Source organism: Colias philodice, chromosome 11, assembly GCF_061535455.1.
Source record: "Colias philodice isolate Cphi_HAF_F1 chromosome 11, ilColPhil1 Martin Lab GWU primary, whole genome shotgun sequence".
NCBI classification, from domain to species: domain Eukaryota; kingdom Metazoa; phylum Arthropoda; class Insecta; order Lepidoptera; family Pieridae; genus Colias; species Colias philodice.
The window spans coordinates 10,472,810-10,494,935 of NC_143096.1; the positions used below are offsets into that span (position 1 = coordinate 10,472,810).

Sequence of the window (22,126 nt, forward strand, 5' to 3'; positions counted from 1 at the left end):
AACTCAAAAATAGCTAGACGAAGTCCATCTTACTCACTCATCCACACTTACAATAATGTCTGCAAAACTAAATCACTGAAGAATTGTAACTTGCACAAATGCAACAAGATAATGAAATCCTGGCTTCACGAATTAACGTATAGCGACACAGAAGACCTGGTTTAAACGTAAGAATGAAAACAAAGCAATTAATAAATTTTCTTCTCGTCCGTTTTTGGAACAAAATATAAAGCATTGATAGTACAAATACACACACAGAAGTATAAACTCACACTCAACCACACACACACACAATCACAAACACACTCACACACACATCACACACGACTCTCATATACACAATCACACACGACCCTCTTATACACAATCACACTTTTTGTTAAATAAATAATATTTCTATTTTAATGTCAAAGTGTTCCTATGTAACTAAACTTTAGACTTTTTAGAGACCTGTATAACATTTCTTAGATCCAAGACACAGGCAACAGCCTAGTTTGGATCTCCTATAAAACTGTAATGTACTGCTTTTTTGGTAAATAAAGATTTTTATTTTTTTTTTTATTTTATATACAATCCTTTGTGTAGAGTATCAGATAACTCTTCTAATTCAGATGTTTTGTTAATATCCTTAAAAACTAAACATATACCATTATTTCGAGCTCTTATCCCAAAAATACTTAATCATTGTTTTATTCATACGGTTCGCAAAGGTTACTCGGCAAGAGACCGTGCCAAGACGTAGAATATAAACATTTATAGCCAGCTTTTACAAAAAGAGCAGGATGTAGGCCCTAGCCTGTCACATGTCACTCCCCTTCCTACAGGGGACAAGTGAGGCGGAACGCTTCCAAAATTCTGTCTAAAATTCGTATTCAACGGGAGTGTAAGACAAGTGCTTTTGGATGTGTAAGTTTTATTTTTACAATGTCTGGGCTTAAACTTTGTACTTTGTTTGTTATTTCTACTTAAGCGATTCGTCTCGAGGCTATGATAGTAATTAGCCTTTATTTGGTCTCCGGATATATCTCATTATCGGAAAGTTATTCGATACAGCCTTAGATCATTATGATCTAAGGATACAGCTAACATGTCCGCAACAACTTGAAGGAAGTAAGCTATATATTTTACTAGCTTTCCGCCCGCGGCGTCGCCCGCGTTTTCAGAGAACACCCCGCATAGTTCCCTTTCCCGTGGGATTTCCGGGATAAAACCTATCCTATCTCTCAATTTGGATCGAACTGCACATGGTGTGCGAATTTTATTATAATCGGTTAAGTGGTTTAGGAGTCCATTGAGGACAAACATTGTGACACGAGATTTATATATATTAAGATTTATATACTACTAGCGGTCCGCCCCGGCTTCGCCCGTGGTACATATGAAAAATAGATGTTGGCCGATTCTCATACTTACCCGATATGCACAGAAAATTTCATGAGAATCGGTCGACCCGTTTCGGAGGAGTATGCAGACTAACATTGTGACACGAGAATTTTATATATAAGATAATTAAGATTAGCTGCGCTCCGCGGTTTCACCAGCGTGTCTCCGCTCCTGTTTGTCTTAGCGTGATGATATATAGCCTATAGCCTTCCTCGATAAATGGGCTATCCAACACCGAAAGAATTTTTCATATAGGACCAGTAATTCCCGAGATTACCGCGTTCAAACAAACAAACTCTTCAGTTTTATAATACTATCTGTCTGAAATCGGACAGTAGCAGATACTTTATCGAACATTTCCACATATTTTCTGCACAAAATAAAAACAATCCGGTTGTCATTTAGTAAAATTACTTGCACGACTTGATTTACACGTTTCTGCACTACACCCCACTGCTATGGGATCGTGAGTGACTGCATCAACCCCCATGTGGATTCCCATCTATCTTGTATATAAAAACAAATATTCAATAGATATCGAACGCATGAATTGAAAATTAATGACGATTTTTCTTGGTATAATGTTAAGGGGTCTTTGTAAGGCTCTATGTATTCTTTCATGCATTGAAAACTGCGTTTTTTTTCATTTGTTGTATTAAAAGTGGTTCCCGTGAACGTTATTTCTTAGTACTAAATTAATATCTCACCAGTTTTGAAATAAACATAAATGATAATAATTTATAAAAGTTATTACCGCCTCTAATTAATTATTTGCTTTTTGCGTGTTAATTCTCACATTTGGTTCGATTGCTCTGTTATAAAACAAAAAAATCTTAAACGTAAAGCTAAAACTTTACTAAATCACTCTTATCCCAAATCCGCCTTTCCTAAGTAACATTTTATCTGTAAAATAATTTTATATTCCCTATAAATCAGCTTAGTAAAAAGTTTTCAAAACCGGTGAACGCTTTTAACCAAAATGAATAATAAATGAAGATTCACGACGCAAATTAAACTAAATTAAAACGACGCTAAAGGATGAGTTGATGCGAGGAAACTTTCAAAACAATTTTACTAGTGAAAAAGCGTATTAGTTTGGTGAAAAAACCCCTTTTTATTCCTGTTATACAACAATCTCTAGCAAAATAATTACTGAACGTGCAGAGGACAATTGCAATTTATGCGGGCGTTTTAACAATTTATTCAACGACAAAATATATGAAACTAATTGCAGGATAAATATTTGATGATCACACAAAAAATTCATAACAAAACTTAATTTATAAAAACTACTAACATAAATCCATACTAATATTATAAATGCGAAAGTAACTCTGTCTGTCTGTCTGTTACTCAATCACGCCTAAACTGCTGAACCAATTTTCATGAAATTTGGTATGGAGATATTTTGATACCCGAGAAAGGACATAGGCTACTTTTTATCCCGGGAAAATGACGCAATCCCGGAAATCCCACGGGAACGGGAACTATGCGGGTTTTTCTTTGACTGCGCGGGCGAAGCCGCGGGCGGAAGGCTAGTTACCTATAAATATCTATCTAAATTACGATCATGTTTTTAAATTGTTTTTCATCTTTATCCTATCTCACTTTCGTATTAAATTCAATTCTGTACATCACACCAACACAATTGAATGTATGTGTGAAATCAGAAACCACAACTTGATAATTCCATTCTCCATCAATTTTCAGTGTTCAGGCAAATCAAACTACAATCCCATCACTTTACACGTTCACCAAACTGAGAACCACTCTCGGAGATTACAACGCAAAACATACTTTTGGCATAAACATAAACTTCAAACACCTACTAAGTTCTGTTAAGAGGTTTTTAAATTTATTCACCCTTCGTACTGGAAGTTCGACGATTAAATCGACCAACATTTAGGGCTGTATTTGCATAGTCTGTATTGTCTTATTGGAAATTATTGAACAGAATCTATAAATTCATCTTATGAAGTTCTACAATAGTCTGATGATCGTGTTGTTAAATGTGAAATTATCGACAACTAGAGGTCCGCCCCGGCTTCGCCCGTGGTACATATTTCGCAATAAAAGGTAGCCTATGTCCTTTCTCGGGTATCAAAATATCTCCATACCAAATTTCATGCAAATTGGTTCAGTAGTTTAGGCGTGATTGAGTAACAGACAGACAGACAGAGTTACTTTCGCATTTATAATATTAGTATGGATTTACTTGTAACGATTTTATTTTACTAATTAAATACGCAGTAAATAGCACAAAGACACTTCATAAATAGGAAGTAAAAGTTCATTGAATAAAAATACCATTACTTATACGAAAACAAATAAAAACTGTTAATTTATTTTCCATTTTCCGATCAATATGATACAAATAGCATTTGTATCGTACTTTTTAAGTTACGAATCTATTCCGTTCTGGCACAGATCCACGTAAAATCCTTTTGAAAGAGTGCAAATTGTTTTCTCTCTGGCATCAAACCAAAACCACTCGCCTGCAGTATTCGTGTAACGTTACATCTTAGAATCAATGATTTAAGACCTAAATACCTGAATCTCTATGACGGAGCATAACGAAGGAGTGAATTGGCTAATGTTAAGTCACTAATACCCATAAACTTAACTGATTGCATCCAAGTTTAGCCTTTTAACGATATATCGAAAGACGAAAGAAATTATACTCGACATTATTTAAATTATACTAGTTAAAAACACTAATACAAATTTACTTTTACCATCTACTTGTTGAAAAAATTCAACTGGAAGTTCCCAGGAAAAGCTTGAAGCCATCCTTAGGTGTAATAATTAATTGGTGTAATACCGTTTTAATTATTATAATAATAAATAGGCTACTGATTAACAAAATAACTGCTAACATGCATACATAGTGTAAAATTTTCAGTACATTCTATGCTAAAATATCACTGCAGTCATCAATATATAGTCACCGCGCTGTAAGCTGCTCGCAATAGTTTACTGAAAATTTATAGTTATCACTATCTAATATAACTGAATGAAAATGTATTGAAATTTATGTAGTTAAAACCTCAATGGGTTCTTATTTCGTTTTATAATACATGTTTATAACCAGATAAGTTCAACAACTTCAACTTTAAGAAGCAATCATTACCAATATTAATTTTTGTAATTAAAATATTCATGAAGTTAATATTTTTTTTACTTATATTTTGTCTGTAATGAATTGCGATCAAGACTTAGATCAAAACAATTTCATCTAAGTCTTGATCGCAAATTAAATACTGCGTGAATAAAATAGACTCTACTATAGTATAAGCAAGTCAATGTATGTTGCATATTTTAAAACTTTTCTTCTATTTATCGCGAGTGTATTTTTCAGCTACGCACCCATCGGCCCATTAGCTCAGTTGGTTAGAGCGTCGTGCTAATAACGCGAAGGTCGCGGGTTCGATCCCCTCATGGGCCAAGTACCTTTTTTAATACTATTTAACGTCTCATACCATGTTTTATCCTCATATTTAAGTAAAATAATGATTGTCTACTATCAAATTGGTTGATAAAATCATCGCTAACATTTGGCTAACATAACAATATAGAATACTTTCTTTTCTACTCGTATAGAATTGATTGTCGTCTCTAAAATTATTGCCTCTACAATTACTTAAAACTGCCTAACAAGTATAATGTGTATATCAAGTTAATTAGTTAAGAATTTTTAAGGAAACACAATAAAATACAGTTCCATCAAGAGGTAACAATACAAATTATAAATTATATCAATTTAATTACCTACTAAATAAAATTTAAAATCTAATAACCATGTAAGTATACCTATGTCTTCTACACATACACAAGGGTCTTCAAAACACAACCTACATAATATTATAACATAATCTCATCATTCCATGAGTCCAAGGGGCGAAAATTCCCAAACTTCCCTTGTTCCATAATCCTTTAGTTACTAAAGCCTATTTTAGGGTCCATCTGTCACTAATTGCTGTCGATGCTTGTAGGTGACGCGTCACGTATTGAATCGGCTTGTGATAGTTTAGTTTCAAATGTAAAAATCTTTATTTAGGGATTATAGTACGTGACATAATAGTACTTTGCTTACCAAAAACATGGTTACAATAGGTGTAAATTATAGGTGGCCACTTTTTTTTTTTTTTATGCTGCAATAGGGAAGCGCTTGGCCACGATCTCGCCTGATGGTAAGCTGAGATGTGGTTGTAATATTTCTTCTTTTGTTTGAATAGATTTAAAAGAAAATCACAAATTATTTGAGTCATTTATTACAATCCTATCCTACTGACTCTACATACAAAATCAAGTAATCGGATCAACTAATTTTTTTTTTTTCATTCAAGATGATTGAACTAGAAGAAGAATATTTCATTAGTCTCCTAATTATCCCCGTATTGAATTCATTTACGTTTAAATTATTCTATCGTTTGGAGTACCTAGAAATTATAAATATACTATGTTTCGAAACAAACCTAGTCCACTAATTGCTACTGTTCTACACACAATTCTCACTCATATTTCTCTTACTCCATCACTCGCTCCTACACGCTCCACTAAACTGATGAGACGTATTTATCATAGCTAGAACCCGATTTGAGCAGTGGCGTACCCAAGGGCTAGGTGGAGCAGTGCCCTAGGGCCCTCAAGATGAGGGGCCCCCCGAGTCTTTAAAGAAAATCTCAATCGAACCGTCATTTTTTAAATAAATATGACAGGTTCCAACTTAGATGGAACTAGATAGCCATATGGCTTGTTTTTTTTTATCGTTGATAAACCTAATTTTATTATTTTCTTGTGTTTGATTTTACGCGAGTATTACATTTATTATATTATATGAATTAGGTATGACCGCCAAAACATATAACATCATAGTTTCCCCGTGACCACAGACGCTGAAAAGTGTGTGGAACGTTGGGTTAATAATATAATGAATAAATCGCGTTTAAAATCCGTTAAAGTCTTTAATTTCCAATTTTGTTGCCCCAGGGCCCACACTTACCTGGCTACGCCCCTGTATTCAAGTAGCGAGTGTTAAAAGCGCTATTTGTTACCTTTTGTGATGCACTTCGGCCCATTCGGAACGCTTTGTCTCATAATGTGATGAATCTTTCAATTTGAAATATTATGTCAATCGTATCGTTATTTGTGAGGGTAAAGTGGTTTGTATTTAGGGTTTGTAAATGTATACAATACGTATAACGTATTGTTATTAAAAGTTATTTAATTTATGTTTTTAATTTCAGGTTCTGCTGAGAAGATATTATACAGGGTATAATTCTACAGGGTTACCGAATAGTGTTAAAGTTACAAATAAAAAAAATAATGCAAAATATATGTTATTTTTATTGGTTTAAATAGGAAACGTACTTTTTACCTAAGAAGAAACTATATAAACATACATAAAAAAGATAAAAAGCTATATATTTATAAAATAGTACCTACAAAGAAAGTCAACTCTTTCTTTTAATGCTAATTAATCCTTCAGTAAATGCTAGACAGCTACCGCAGCTCTTTATAAGATCACTGGAGGGCCCGTGACGTAAGCACCCTCCAATTAGACCAGCCCTTAGCGGGAAGTGTTTTTAAACGATTTCATGGCTACGTCTAAACTCTAAATACTTCTAGAAGTTTCGTAGATAGGTACTATAAACAGCATTGTATGATGTGACACGCGCTACTTGATCATCGGGTCGTGTATTATTGTAAGTTTTAAGGATTGTTATCTTCATTTACAATTAAACAAGTAGGAAATATTATTTCTAATTATTTTTTTTATTTTTTTAGAAAGAAACCAAACGTCTCGTTTTAACTTTTATAATATACTAGCTTTCCACCCGCAGCTTCGCCCGCGCAGTCAAAGAAAAACCCGCATAGTTCCCGTTTCCGTGGTATTTCCGGGATAAAACCTATCCTATTTCCCGGGGTAAAAAGTAGCCTATGTCCTTTCTCGGGTATCAAAATATCTCTATACCTAATTTCATGCAAATTGGTTCAGTAGTTAAGGCGTGATTGAGTAACAGACAGACAGACAGAGTTACTTTCGCATTTATAATATTAATATAGTATGGAATATCTAAGTATTTGAATGATATCATGTATCTGTATCATATATTGTATTTTATTTAATATTATAAGCAGATACAATAAGAATTTATTTTTTAAAAATTTTATTCATATCATCAGCACACATGATAACACTTCACCTTGTACCTACATAATATTGTTTCTAAGAGATACTTTTTAATTATAAGTTCCCTCAAGAGCAGTAAATTTGATGTAGCATGTGCTACACCGAAGCGTAGCGGGATTACCTAGAAATTGGTAAAAAAATTGATACATTCCAGAAGAAACTTAAATCAATTTACATCAAGTATATCTTTTATAATTATAAATATAACTAATGATATAACATACTTACGTAAAAACGCTGTAAACTAAGTTTTAAATGTTAAGATAAGGAAATTTTATGGAGCAAATAACAGAATGGCTAATTACAAATTATCTCCAAGCGAAGTCACAGGCAAAAACTAGTCTCACAAAAATGGAAGTATGGACACGAGACAGCCGAAACTCATTACACGGACCAATGGAGTCGCATCTTTGATCCAGCCATCAGCAGGAAATCCTGCCCAGCCTAAAGGAAATTGTTCCCGAGTTTTCTAGAACCCAGTTGGCAATTAACTAACTGCTGGAAGTCTTAATTGAATAAGTTCTTTGTTCTTTTAAACTTCATTGAATTGTGCCGTATCTATTGGATTGGTTTTATTGGATTTAAGTGAATTGAATGGTCTTGCTAATGTATTTTGTAAAGTTAAAATGTATATTAATGTCTTAGGGAAGGGTTAAAACATAATATTAATTATTATCTTTCATATACCTACTTTCCATAAATATAGGTACTCTTCCTCCATAAATGGACTATCTAACACCAAAAGAATTTTGCAAATCAGACCAGTAGTTCCTAAGATTAGCGCGTTCAAACAAACAAACTTTTCAGCTTTATAATATTAGTATAGATTAATAATATTTAAAAATAAATTCTTTACATTGTGATTCACTTCTATACTACGTATTCTATAACTTCTATATTACGAAAAGGCTTTGTTGATGCAGAATTAAATATTAGTTTCTCAGTATTCTGGGCAGAAGGCCGTACATTCGTATAACACCTTCATCTTTATTAAGGGGTTTCTTTAACCGAAAGGAAAGACAGCCCGTGAAATCTTTGCCTTTTCACATATCATAAGAGAAAGCGATTTAAATATTTTATTATTTCAATCTGTATTGGTAAAAAATATACGTTATATTTAAGAAATGACGACGCGGTTGGCGCAGTGGTAAAGTAACTGCCTACTGAGCCGACGGTACCGGGTTCGATCCCCGGTCAGGGCAACTATTTGTGTGATGAACTCAATTATTTGTTCTTGGGTCTGGGTGTTATTATCTATATAATATGTATTTATTAAATATTATATTTATCGTCGCCTAGTACCCACAACACAAGCCTTAATAATTGAGCTTACTGTGGGACTAGATAGATTTGTGTAATAATGTCCTATAATATTTATTTATTTATTATTTATTTGTTTCATTGTCTAAAATATATTTTAAAATATTAAGAGCAAACAACAAATCTTACAAACAATGCACATGACATGAATTATGAATCATAGACAATGTTTTTTATTAAAAATGCTTTTAACCGGGAAAGTATGTTAACTGATGAGGCCATCATCACCACTCATAAGCATTCGAAGTGGTCGAAATCGAATACGCTTTACTTTCGACTAAAGTAGAGTTACACCACTCTATCAAGTTTTGATTGTTTATACATGACTTTTTTTACTACTTTCGTCTTTTGTTATAATAGTTCTATCTGTCCAAAATGTATAATTTCTTATATATAAAATTCTCGTGTCACAATGTAGTCTGCATACTCCTCCGAAACGGGTGGACCGATTCTCATGAAATTTTCTGTGCATATCGGGTAAGTCTGAGAATCGGCCAACATCTATTTTTCATATGTACCACGGGCGAAGCCGGGGCGGACCGCTAGTAATATATATAAATCTCGTGTCACAATGTTAGTCTGCATACTCCTCCGAAACGGGTGGACCGATTCTCATGAAATTTTCTGTGCATATCGGGTAAGTCTGAGAATCGGCCAACATCTATTTTTCATATGTACCACGGGCGAAGCCGGGGCGGACCGCTAGTAATATATATAAATCTCGTGTCACAATGTTTGTCCTCAATGGACTCCTAAACCACTTAACCGATTATAATAAAATTCGCACACCATGTGCAGTTCGATCCAACTTGAGAGATAGGATAGTTTAAACATGTAGGTACCACGGGCGAAGCCGGAGCGGACCGCTAGTTAATAATAATATCTATCTAAATATGTACCGAACACATTTTATGTAACTCAAATATTTTCCAATTTTCACACTTCAATCGCTCTCTCCTGTACCACAGGAACATAGAGTAATGTAGAAGCAGGTATTAATTATTAAGCAATGCAATCGCGGGCGTTTCCAACCCGAACGTAAATACTTGAATACTCTGTATTTAGGTCAGAGAACACGGGAACCGTGTCGTACCTATATTATTTAGTGATCATACGCATTTTGAAATTATTTCAATGTGATATTGAAAAAAAAATTAGGAATGGATTTTCACAGGTACAAAATGTCTTAGTGGAACAAACTGAAAAACACAAATGGAAAATTAAATTTGTCTAATAATAATGTATAAATAGTTTCAGCTGGATACTATTACTAACTTTTATTATTAACTTTATGTAGTACTATAAACCTTTAAAAATATGATATCACAGATAAAAACTAATTTATCCTGACGTGATTCGCCGCTTTCACTTTCGTATGATCAAATTTATCGAAATCGGTTCAGTGGTATCAAACTTTAACATTCATTATATAATTAAAGATGATTACAGTGTAACTACATACACAATTACACAAATTATAAAATTTATTATTATATATTATGTTCTGTTAGCAGTTAGAGAAACGAAAGACTTCTGTATTAAGCATTAGTTTTTTAACCAATATTAAAGTAATTACTTACATTTGCAATGTGAATAAATGGGTGATAAATAAAACAATTCTCTTCAATTATATTTTATTTCAAAAATTTAAACTCACTACTCTTAAACTTATCTAGTACCATTTCTATTTGGTTCAGAAATTTACAACTATTTATGTTTGAAACATAATCTTTAGTATAAGCACTCTAGGCCTACATTTTTACAACAAACATCTAAAATATTGTTTATATAGCTTTATACAATACTCCAAAAGAACGCACCGTTATTAATAATTTTCCGAAGTATTGATAACCAGAAAATACATCTGTGTGCGTGCTACAATATTGCAGTGTGCGTAACACAATATATTAATGACGTCACACAAAAGAAATATACTGTATTCAAGATTTAACGATAAAATACAAAACACGGAAGTATTATGAACTAAAGCAGAAGTTTACAATGGTCAATCATCAATGTTAAAGATAAGCCACGAAATTTTAAAATCAATTCGTGAACAATTAAACAGTACATAAGCTTTAAAGTTTCACAATATACCCGCAATTAAATTAAGAGCAAAAAAGTTCTTGTAGGTACAGAGCCAATTAACGTTATAATAATTTTAAAGGTTCACAACACACTCGCAGTTCTATAAAGAGCCGAAAATCGCTTGTAACATTTCGATGCGTTGATGCTCCGAGAATTTCGCTTTACGTCCATACATAACACTCTCACACATCCTTCAAGCACTTTTCTACCAGTCGACCAACACAATGGAATCTCAACCTCAATACTGAAATAGTAAAGTCATGGTGCTATTAAGAGCGATAAGCGGAGCGGCATATAGAGCGTAAATAACGCAGTGCGCGCAATATAACATAAACATAGTGATTTGATTTGTATTGCTATTTTAATTAGTCTAATTATATCGAAGTTGTTTATCAAAAAATATAACATAGTAATTTGACTGTTTTTGCCTTTTTGAAGCTATAAGTGTATTGAAGTTGTAAACCATAAAACAGAATAAAACAGTATTTTTTCATCAATCACATAATCCTTTAAGTTTTAAACTTATTCTTTACAATGAAAAATTGGTAACAGAAGCTATAAACTGTAGTAAACCAATAATTTCACCCTATACAATAGGAGACGAAATATAATCGCAGATAGCAAAAAAGTCTGACCATTAAAGGCTCTCTTTTTAATCCGCTCCTCTTAACCCAGAACACAGCCTTAGTGGGCTTGAAACACATGATCCTGCGTACTATTGTGTGAGCTGCTAGATGCAAGCACTTAAGTAGCGAGAAAGTGCTAACATACAACACGCTCTAAGATCTTATTATATAGGTAAGATGAACGTACTAAATACTTTTAAGAAGCAAATTCCGAGTGTTGGCAGATAGGTAGAAAATACATAAAAGTGTCGCATATAAAAATAATATTACACAGTTAAATTAAAATCATTTCTTATGAAATAAAAATATTGTCTATTAAATAATCTATGGCGTGAAAGACTAGAATAAAAGTGGCACTCGTGAACTAACTAACTTAAACTAGGTTTGCAATATCTCCTCTGTAAAGTAAATTGAATGTATAAAAGTATTAAAGCAGTGAACGGTGCATAATGTAAACCTCATTGTAGTACAAATAAAACATCCATTATTAATACTTCACCATCAAAATTATTGAAACTATTTCTATCAGTCTAATTCAGAAAGCAGCGTCTTTCGACCACTGTCGCACAATCCACCCGAGACATTTCTCTAAATATCCTTGACAAATTAACTAGCATATTCGCGTCGTTGTTCCTACAAATCCACAGATTCAATATATTCTCCGTCGGCGAACAAGTATTAGAAAAATAGTAGTAATACGACGACAGTTTCAATTTTTCCGCCAACAACCTCCAATCGTTCCCTTTAGACGACTGACTATCCAATAATTTACAAAGAATAACTCTATCTGATTTCGTCAATACATTAATCCTATAATGATTATTGTCCAAAGAGTAATTATTTCTTTGAATCCCATTTCGCTGCGTATAATTATACCTACCCTCCTTTTTGGATAGCGACGAATAATTAAATGGATTTTCGAGGATATTAACGCTATAACCCATCTCCACGCCTGAGTAACTAAAACGCTTATTACAACTGAGATTCGAATTAAAATCGTTCGTTTTCAAATTGAAATTGACGGAGTTCGATTGCTTTTGTTTCTGATATACAGTAACGTTGAGTTCCAAGCAATTAATCGCGTCGATTTGTGTCAAAGCAAATACGCAATACAAAGATCTAACGCTCATATTCCAGACGTGTAAATACGAAAGTTCCTGGTACTTCGCTTCCGGCTGAATCTTCCAGCCGGTTCCAACATCCCTAACGTTAAAACACAAATCCGAGCAATTTTCTTGAAAGTACAACGTCTTTGGCTCACAAAGCAAAAAGCCACCGGAACGTCGCTCGTTCTCAAAACACTCATAAAAAGCGAATGGAGTATCGTTAAAAACGCGTACATTTAAATTGTAACCATCTTCGCCAGTTTTATTAACGAAAATAGCGATTTTTAACAATTTAGCGTCCAAGCCGTTGAAACTTCTTCCTACCAATACAAAGTCACTTAAAAATTCACAAACTAAATATGCTTTGGCTGGATCGACTTGAGCGAATATTGGAGTTCCCGGCGTTTCTTGACCTAAAGTCAGAACTTTTCGCCATTCTCTAGAATTGACTTCTTCTGGTTTCTGAAGAATTGATAGCATCCAGCTGGAGTTTTTCAAAGCTGCACAATGTGGGAAGGTAAGAACGACTCCTTTGCTGAAGTGGAAATTCTTTGGGCCGCATCTTATAACGGGGCTGAGTTGAGTTTCACCTGGTAAACAAAACACATTTTTAAATATTTTTATGTTATAGACTTTCGATAAAACTTTTATTGAAAGGAAAAGCTCTTATATCGCGTAAAAATAAAATTGAATTAGAGCAGACGGGACAGTTTATTGCCAATAATATAGCGACACTGAAATAGGTCCAATTGATTTCACCAGACGCTATCTTAGTTGACCCAGACGACAGTATTGTTGCGGTTTCTTTAATTTATTTATACAATAAAATGCAATTGTAAAATTGTTATTATGGGATATTTTAAGTTGTGTTTTGTCCGTTGATAAGGAGTAAATCCCTCCTTGTCAGGAGTACATACATTTGTTATGAATAATTATTAAACTATTAAATTATATAAGGAATAACTCTCTGGCATTAAATAATAATTAGCAATATTATATTTACATAATTTTACATCTTTTGACCACATTTTATATTTACTTATTTTGTTGTAGATCCCTATTTATCTTTGTAACGACCACTCACCTTCTTGTAACAAAGGTCTGTTCCAATCTTCATCAGTGACTTCAATAGAGAACAGCTCTTCCTTTTCAACAACCCCATCAGGCACGAACAAACTAACGCCACATTTATTCAAGTTCAACCAATCCCCATCGCCAGCCACTATTTTTGATACCGTTGTCTCCAAATATTGATGAAATTTTGAATTTACTGACGCGTTGTTTTTTAGAGATGGCGACATTTCTACACTATCGTTACCGTACGACGAGCCCGCTGAAAACAGTATTGGATTGTATATTTCATAGATAGATACCCATGTCATGTTTTTTTTATATTATGACTTACGTACAATTTAAATGTTGTTTATTGCTTTTATAGAAAAACAAACTTTTATATGATTTAAAACTTGAGCAATTATTTGTTAGAATAATGCCTGGTTAATTTTTTGTGTGATAAAAAGTAAAAACATTGAAGCCACTCTTGCTAAAATTTCCCATGCAAAAATAGAAAGGCAAATATTTCATTCAATATGCGTTAAAATTAACGCTACTTGCAAAGCTTAATAGAAAACTAAGAACATCGATCAGTATTAATTCGTTTCCAGGGAAACAAAACTCTTTATTATCTATTTTAATAACGTAGATAACATTTAAGTCTAATATTTATCGCTGTATAATTAACTTTCAGAAAGGAACAGTATTATGTATTTATAGACACACACAACTGAAAGATTAGTTTATTAAGCAATCATCTTGCACAAATACTAACGTAAATAATCAATATATTATCCTACACACAATAAAATAGATGCCTTTCAATGGAAGGCAACTCACAGCTCAGAAAGCAGCTGGAGTCAGATATTTCCGACCCCACGTTATCCTTGCAAGCGAACTTTTCCATTTGATTCCGACCTGTGCTTACCTCGTGATCAATGGGCGCGATGTAACTGAAATAAATGTATTGGTTACACTGATTCTGACGTCTATATTTAGTTATAGCATACAAATCCATACTATAATATTATAAATGCGAAAGTAACTCTGTCTGTCTGTCTGTTACTCAATCACGCCTAAACTACTGAACCAATTTTCATGAAATTTGTTATGGAGATATTTTGATACCCGAGAAAGGACATAGGCTACTTTTTATCCCGGGAATATGATGTAATCCCGGAAATCCCACGGGAACGGGAACTATGCGGGGTTTTCTTTGACTGCGCGGGCGAAGCCGCGGGCGGAAACCTAGTGCTTTATAAATTGTTAAAAATAGAAAAAATACGTGTGGCTCTCGAGGACTGCCGCGGTAAAGCTATTGCATAGCATCGCTGTGCCGGTTGGAGTGGGGGGTGTTAGGTTTTTTCGTTACGGAATTTTTACATTCGGTCGCCGCGCTCAAAGTCTGAGATAAAAGCTTAAAAATTTGATCGCCTAAACGCGGATTCGAATCCCGCCTCGTGATATTTTTTTTCCATTCTTCAAATTAAATTATTATCAGGAGGTCCTAAGACATTTCTTTTTTTTATTGTTGGTTGTTATATTATGTGTGCAGCTCGCAATATCTAGTCCTTTATAAGTTCATAGGGCTAAAGTCATTTTATTTTTGTTAAATCCTTCGGTTTAATGATTGTTCTTGAACTTTATATACCTAATGTGTTGTCTTCGTTAAATGATTAGCTTTGTAATTGTAATGTATTGTGTAATTTATGCTTCTTTTTTTAATTTTCTCTATTCTCTATCCATTAACCATTTTGGTTTTTGGTAAAAAAAAGTAATGAATCGTCGTTTTTATGAATCCATCACTATGAACCACTGCGACAGGGCGATGTGACGTGAATAGAATAAAGTTTAGTTTGAAAAATTCCGAAGCCAAAATAATAACTGAGTTGCGTTGGCCTTTTTGTTATACAAATTGTTTTTATAGATAGAAATATTTAAAAAAAGTAAGTGTAAAAATAAAATTATTATTAAAATTATCTTTCGTACTCCATGAAACTATGTCAATTTATTTTATTCATAGATACTTTTAATTTTGTACCTACTTATAAACTTGATAATGTGAAATGCTGACAAAATCTTTTTTTTATTAAGGCCAAAAAAATTTTTGTAGATAGACAGCATATTAGTTATGAATAAGATTATTTACGCAAATAAATATACATAAATATCCAAAAATAGTCGAATAACTTTTTTAAAGGAAACTATTTCTAAGGTTTGTGTTGTGCACTTAAAAATATAAATAAAAAAATCACATAAGTATTTTGTTTCTTCAAAACCTGAAACTTCTTTTGATCTCCTTACCTGTTAGCCAATTGTGGCACTTCATACAAATGTTCATGTCTCGGATTCGGTCTGTGCGTCTGTCGCACCGTTTGGAACTCCTCGTGGATCAAGTCTGGCTGGTTTGTGAGTGTTCGCTTTATTACGTTACCGAAATAGTTTGACCCTACGGTGTGATAATCGATGAATTATTGTTACTAAATTATTAACAAATAAATATTGACTTATTTAGTTATAGTCTATTCGATCCAATCAAGCATTGTGTCTTATAATGAAACTTTAAAATATATAATTATAAAAATGGACAAAAAATATTAAACTACACTAATAATAAATTATACTCCATTCATTTCCGGAAAAGATTTATTAAAATCTTCAAACATGTAAGAAATAAGACGCAATTGTTTATAAAAATAGAAAAGCACTTACCTGGTGGTGGTTTAACATATGGAGAATCTTCGTTCATTTTAATTTTCATATATTTTATAACCAATACAGCCACTACGATGAAAATAAGAAACGCAATTGATATTATTACAAAAAGCGGCCAATATGATGATCCTGTAACAAAATTAAACGTGTACATATATATCGATAAATCTTAAAGAAGAAACATAAATCACGCACAAACCTTTCTATTTTAAATATTGAGATTAATACCTACGTGGGTCAGAGCTCGAGAAGATCAAACACGTCCGAGGAGACAATCTTACCATCATGCAGCATATTTGACTGAGAAGACCTAAGTTAAGGGAAGCTAGCCTTTGCAGAATTTCATCTGTTATAGATGCCTTACTGATATGCGAAACCAGTTATGGTGTCATTATAATCATGAAGCTCATGTTAAAAAGCCACGTTACCATCATGCAGCAGATCCGATTTAGAAGTCCGTATACACAATGGACACTGCGCGGCTTGGTAAGTATTGCCAAGACAAGCAGAGCTGTTCTTGTTTCCTTACACTCATGAATAACCCGTCAAGGCGTTCTTACCATCATGCAGCAGATCTGACTTCGAAGTCCGTATGCACAATGGACACTGTGCCACCTGGTAGTCCTTGCCAAGGCAAGCAGTGCTAGTGACGCAGCGCCGCCGCCGTGTTTGCAGGCAATCCGAGTCGCACCGCGACCATTCTGACCATTTTGACCAGCGACCTGGTGAAGTATGTGATTCTTTAACGGAGTATTTTGACCAATAATCTGGTAATGTTCTAAATTCTTGAATGGATTGGTAAAGTACTTGATTTTAAAGTGGCAGATCAGGCTTTCATTTGTCTTATTAACATTGATAGAATGTCATGGCTACAAAACTATTCCATCGCATAGCAAAAACAAAGCCTGTGTATTATTAATTAATATAATAATAATTAATATGCAACTAAAACTTAAACTCAATCACTGCAGTAGCTTTGTCTTTGTTTTCTTAAGGCTACGGATGACGCATGAAATAAATTAAATATACTCACCGATTATAATATCTGATGATTCATCTGCTAATTCATCCAAAGTGTCAACGTACACATCTGAAAAATACTACGTAATTGAAACACAAATATATTTTATCCATTATTTATTTATTTATATTATATATTATTAGCAATGTAAAAAACTAAAGGAACTATTCTTTTTTTAATTATATTTACTTTTTTATCAAACTAACAAATATTTACCTAAATCACAATCAAAGCAATCCTGCGTTCTTTGAACACTAGGGCCAACACACGCTTGTCCGCCATTCAAGGGTCTAGGGGATGTGCAACTTCTGACCCTTCTTCTCCCTCGACCCTGGTCTCTGGGTTGACCAGCGCAGTAACAGTCGGTCCAGGCTGACCAACTACTCCAGCCACCGTTTACTGACACATAATGTTAACATCACAACAGTGATAAGACCGCCTATTGTACAATAATCCTATTTTTCTGTTATTCTTTTGTATTGTTTTTATTTGGTGTACAATAAAGAGTTTATTATTATTATTATGTCTCTCTCCATAATACACGGGTACCACCAGAAGGAAGATACCCGGTCCTTTGGAAGGCTTACGTGGGGACACAGGTCCAACACGCAGAGGCCCTTTAGAGAATTTAATGTGTTGTGGATTATTATTATCACAACAATATTAATTATGAAGAAGAATTTAAGAAAATTGCAATACCTCATTAAACATGAACTTGGTTAATATTATGCTTTTTGCATTTTTAAAAGACTTAATTCGAATCAAGTCGCAGTAATCGTTTTATTACAAAGAGGGTACACTAACGGTGAAGAATTTTCTCTCGTAACATTATTTTCTTTGAACAAATCTTCTATTTCTACAAAAAATCTATTACTTTACACTGTGAATGAATGAATTTTATTCTTGTATTGTTCTTGCAAATGAAAGAAGAAAGTTTTTATGCAAATAGATAATTTAAAAAAAATCATCAGTTATTAAACTTGATTTTAGATCATATTGTTGAATTTTCTTAAACTGAAGCAAATTAGAATGATAAATACCAATAACAGTAAAGTAACACAACCATTCATATGTACAAAAATAACAAATAATAGAGAGACGCATATTTCTCACATGTTATTATTAAAACTCACCAAAAACAGTTAAGAGAGCGGGCTCCGACATTCTTTTCCCGGCAACATTTTCAGCGACGCAGGTGTAGTTCGCCATATCCTGGAAAATAACTTTGTCTAGACTAGCACCTTTTTTCACCCTTAACGAAATTCGTTGGCTGTGAAATGATTTTCCCTACATTAAATTACATTGTCGCTTTCAGCTGCTGAATATTAAATCTTTTCCCGTTCGTTTATTTAGAGAGAGTATTTCTTAAAATAGTGTTCAGGTATTTTTATATTTGTGGAAGTATGAATCTGACAATTCTCATACTATTTCTTATAGTTAAATAGTTATTTAGTTATCTGTGCTTATCCAATGCATGCCTAAAAACTTATTTTATGTTTTATTACCAATTCTGTCGTTTAGCTATATGTATGCTATACCTTATTCATATACTTAATCTCATCAAAATTAAGTAGTTATGAGCGATCTATGATCGTTAATATGGTATTTACATAGAAATAAGACTTCATAACAGTACACCCACTTCATATCTTACCATCAAAGTAGCCTGCTTGATCACCAAGCTGCCTTCCTTAGTGATCTGAACATTATCATCAGCTACTACCGGGGCTCCATTCTTCAACCAATATGCTTGTGCGAACGGTGCAGCTTGTGGAGGCTCACATCTAAATGTTACTCCGCTATTCAAACTGACTAATTGTGACTGGGGAGCTATTGTGAAATGCTTCTTGATGTCTACAAAGAGTAAAAGAGTGATAGTGTACCTTCTATCTTAACACACTCCATCTAAGGTCACATCTCAGTTAAACAGCAGGCAAGATTGTGATCAAGCCCTTCCCTTTCGCCCGATAAAAAAAATGTTATTTGTGCTTCTTTATGATTTAAACAACTAAAGTATTTAGGGTATTTAATCGGTGATAGAAAGTCTTAGGACTGGCCAAATTATATGGATCAGATGGATTAAAATTTGTTAATGTGAATTTCTCGGTAAATGTTTTTGAATGTCATCTGAATTTTCATTTCCATGTAATAACTTCGTAAACAATTCATGGAAAGTCTATAAATAAATAGTTCTTGCTAATAATATTATGTAAATTTATCTGTAGGTATAATAATATCGTGATCAATTGTTAATTGATATTTTGGATAAAACGTTTCGTTGTCAATTTAGGGCTTAATATTAAACACTATTGAAAACACAAAATATGAGCCTCATTCTTATGTTGAATCCTATTACCCAGTTTTTATATATAAATCAAATAATAAAACAAAACATTAACTTCACGAACACAGGTTTGATGTAGCAAAATAAACATTAATAAGTAATTCTTTTACTTCTCAATTGTCTTCATTATACTTACAAGCCAGTTCAATAGTAGCTGGTTGGCTCCAAATATGCCCTCGACTGGTCCAAGCGTTACAAGAACATTGATATTTATCACTTCCAAAATATTCTTCAACTTTATCCCTTGTGACTTTATACTCTCCTTCAATAATTCTGACTCCAGTTTGAGGATCGACGAACTCAAAATTTAGAGCCTGCGTTTTAACTCCGTTACAATTAAAGTATACCTAAAACATTCGGTTTTATGAGATGTTGTTAACTATTTGTCCCAACGGGTTTTTTTTAAGTAGTTATAATTCAAACATTTTTTTTACAGACATGGTATTAAGTAATTATGTTAAATGAAGTCTTTGGTTAACACAAAGAAATATGGAAATAATGGAAATGAGATACAATATTATCTAGATCATTATTTTCAACGATGATTTAATATTTTTTTAGAAATTTTGTATTCTTAAAAAATATGATTTGTATCAATTAAGGCACTTACATCTAAAGCATTAGCAGCCCGACATTTCAGTATAGCTGGTTTGTTTTTAACAACATACGTATTTTCTGGCTCAAGCAAAAACACGGGCAAATTATCTTTAGGCGTGTGTAACGGTAATTTATCATCTATTTGCGAATCATCATATTTTGCTGTTACAGAATCTGGTGAATCTTTGTAATTAGTTTCTTTATAATCATAATCTAAATAACTTTGTTCTGCTTCATCTTCTTCGTCTTCCTCTTCCATTTCGTCGTTACTTTCAAATATTGGCGGTAGAAAATAATCTTTTATTTCATTTTTTGGATTATTTGTAAGAAAATCAAGTGTTTTTTCATCATCATCTTTATCGGTACTAGGAACCTCGTGTTTTTTGCCATCTAAAAAAATATTGTAAATGCTGTGTTTTAACACAAATAACACAAATTTAAGTATTCAAACTAATTGTTACAGCAACCGAAATAGAAATAGAAAACAATAATTATATCATAATGCAAATGGTGTAACGTTACTTTTTTTCAAATACTGTTATACCAATTTTCATTAAATATAATCTGTTTCTTATGTTGAACTAAATATAATAAACTACCTTAATGAAAAATACAATTTAATTTAAAAATTTCCGTGTTCTGTTCAAATTAGATTACAATACAATTCGTCAAAATTACAGTTAATAATAACCAACTTCCAAAACATTATTTTTACCTATATTCCATTTTATAAATATGTAATAAATAAACACAAAATTAAATTCCGTATAATGATCATAAAATAAGTTAAGTACTCACGTGTCACCGCATCTTGTCCATCAACAAAAAATACCAATTGAGCAATCACTAAATACACCAAAAAATTCACTTCCATTTATAGACTCAAATCCTGTAGAATATTTTAAAACAACAATTATTTGCCCGCGAACACCATATTCTTCCATAACTATTATCGAATCACATTTTCAACACTTTTCATACGTTTAAAGGAACAGAAAACTTCGACAGGAAAATTTCTTTGCGTAAAAGTTTACGTAAAATGGCGCACACTGAAAACGGTGCTATCGTCACGGGATGAAAGACAACACTGAGGGTAAAATATGGGGTGCCAGGAATTATAAGCGCAAAAGTTTTCTGCGCATGCGCGAAAAGTTAAGCGACCCTAATCGACGAAGTTGCGGATGATAAATTCTGATGAATTGATGTTCCGAACTTGTAACTCGTTAGCGATTGATGCTGAACTTTTAAATAGTATGTAAATGCTGAAAATTGGATTTGCGATAATTTCCAGAATCGATTTCTATGATGTTCTTGAATAAATAATTCAAGTAATGATACGAATGAATAATTTGCAATTGAGAGTAAATTGTAATTAAATTAGCGGTTCGGTTCCACATTCTTTATCCAAACCGCAAGGGACTGGAACATGCTTCCTGAGTCTGTGTTCCTCGACGAGTACAATATGGGGGTCTTCAAGCGTAGAGTGATCAGGTACTTTCTAGGGAAGCACGTTCCATCTTAGACCACATCTCAGCTTAACATCAGGCGACATTGTGGTCAAGCGCTTCCCTATTACCAATAAAAAAAATAGTATGCAAAAAAATAGTAATTATTCTTTTTAAAGTCCAAATGCAACAAAACAAAATTCGTCAAATTTCGTTCATTCGTTATTGATTTAGA

The 22,126-nt window shown here is 33.1% G+C and overlaps 1 protein-coding gene and 1 non-coding gene across 2 annotated transcripts; one reads left to right on the forward strand and one right to left on the reverse strand.

Annotated features, from left to right (window-relative positions):
* Nucleotides 1-4,754: 4,754 nt before the first annotated feature.
* Nucleotides 4,755-4,828, forward strand: TRNAI-AAU (transfer RNA isoleucine (anticodon AAU)). Its single transcript has one exon. It is a non-coding gene; the product is annotated as a tRNA-Ile (tRNA).
* A 5,726-nt stretch (nucleotides 4,829-10,554) lies between these two features.
* Nucleotides 10,555-21,507, reverse strand: LOC149484854 (netrin receptor UNC5C-like). The gene is made up of 13 exons (XM_089700801.1): nucleotides 21,245-21,507; nucleotides 20,460-20,836; nucleotides 19,986-20,196; nucleotides 19,160-19,359; nucleotides 18,639-18,717; nucleotides 17,722-17,904; nucleotides 17,518-17,574; nucleotides 17,045-17,206; nucleotides 16,482-16,613; nucleotides 16,074-16,218; nucleotides 14,610-14,722; nucleotides 13,801-14,049; nucleotides 10,555-13,306 (listed from the first exon to the last, which is right to left on the reverse strand). Exons 1-13 carry the CDS (start codon nucleotides 21,318-21,320, stop codon nucleotides 12,141-12,143), a joined length of 3,150 nt encoding a protein of 1,049 aa, XP_089556927.1. The 5' UTR covers nucleotides 21,321-21,507; the 3' UTR covers nucleotides 10,555-12,140.
* Between the last annotated feature and the right edge of the window lie 619 nt (nucleotides 21,508-22,126).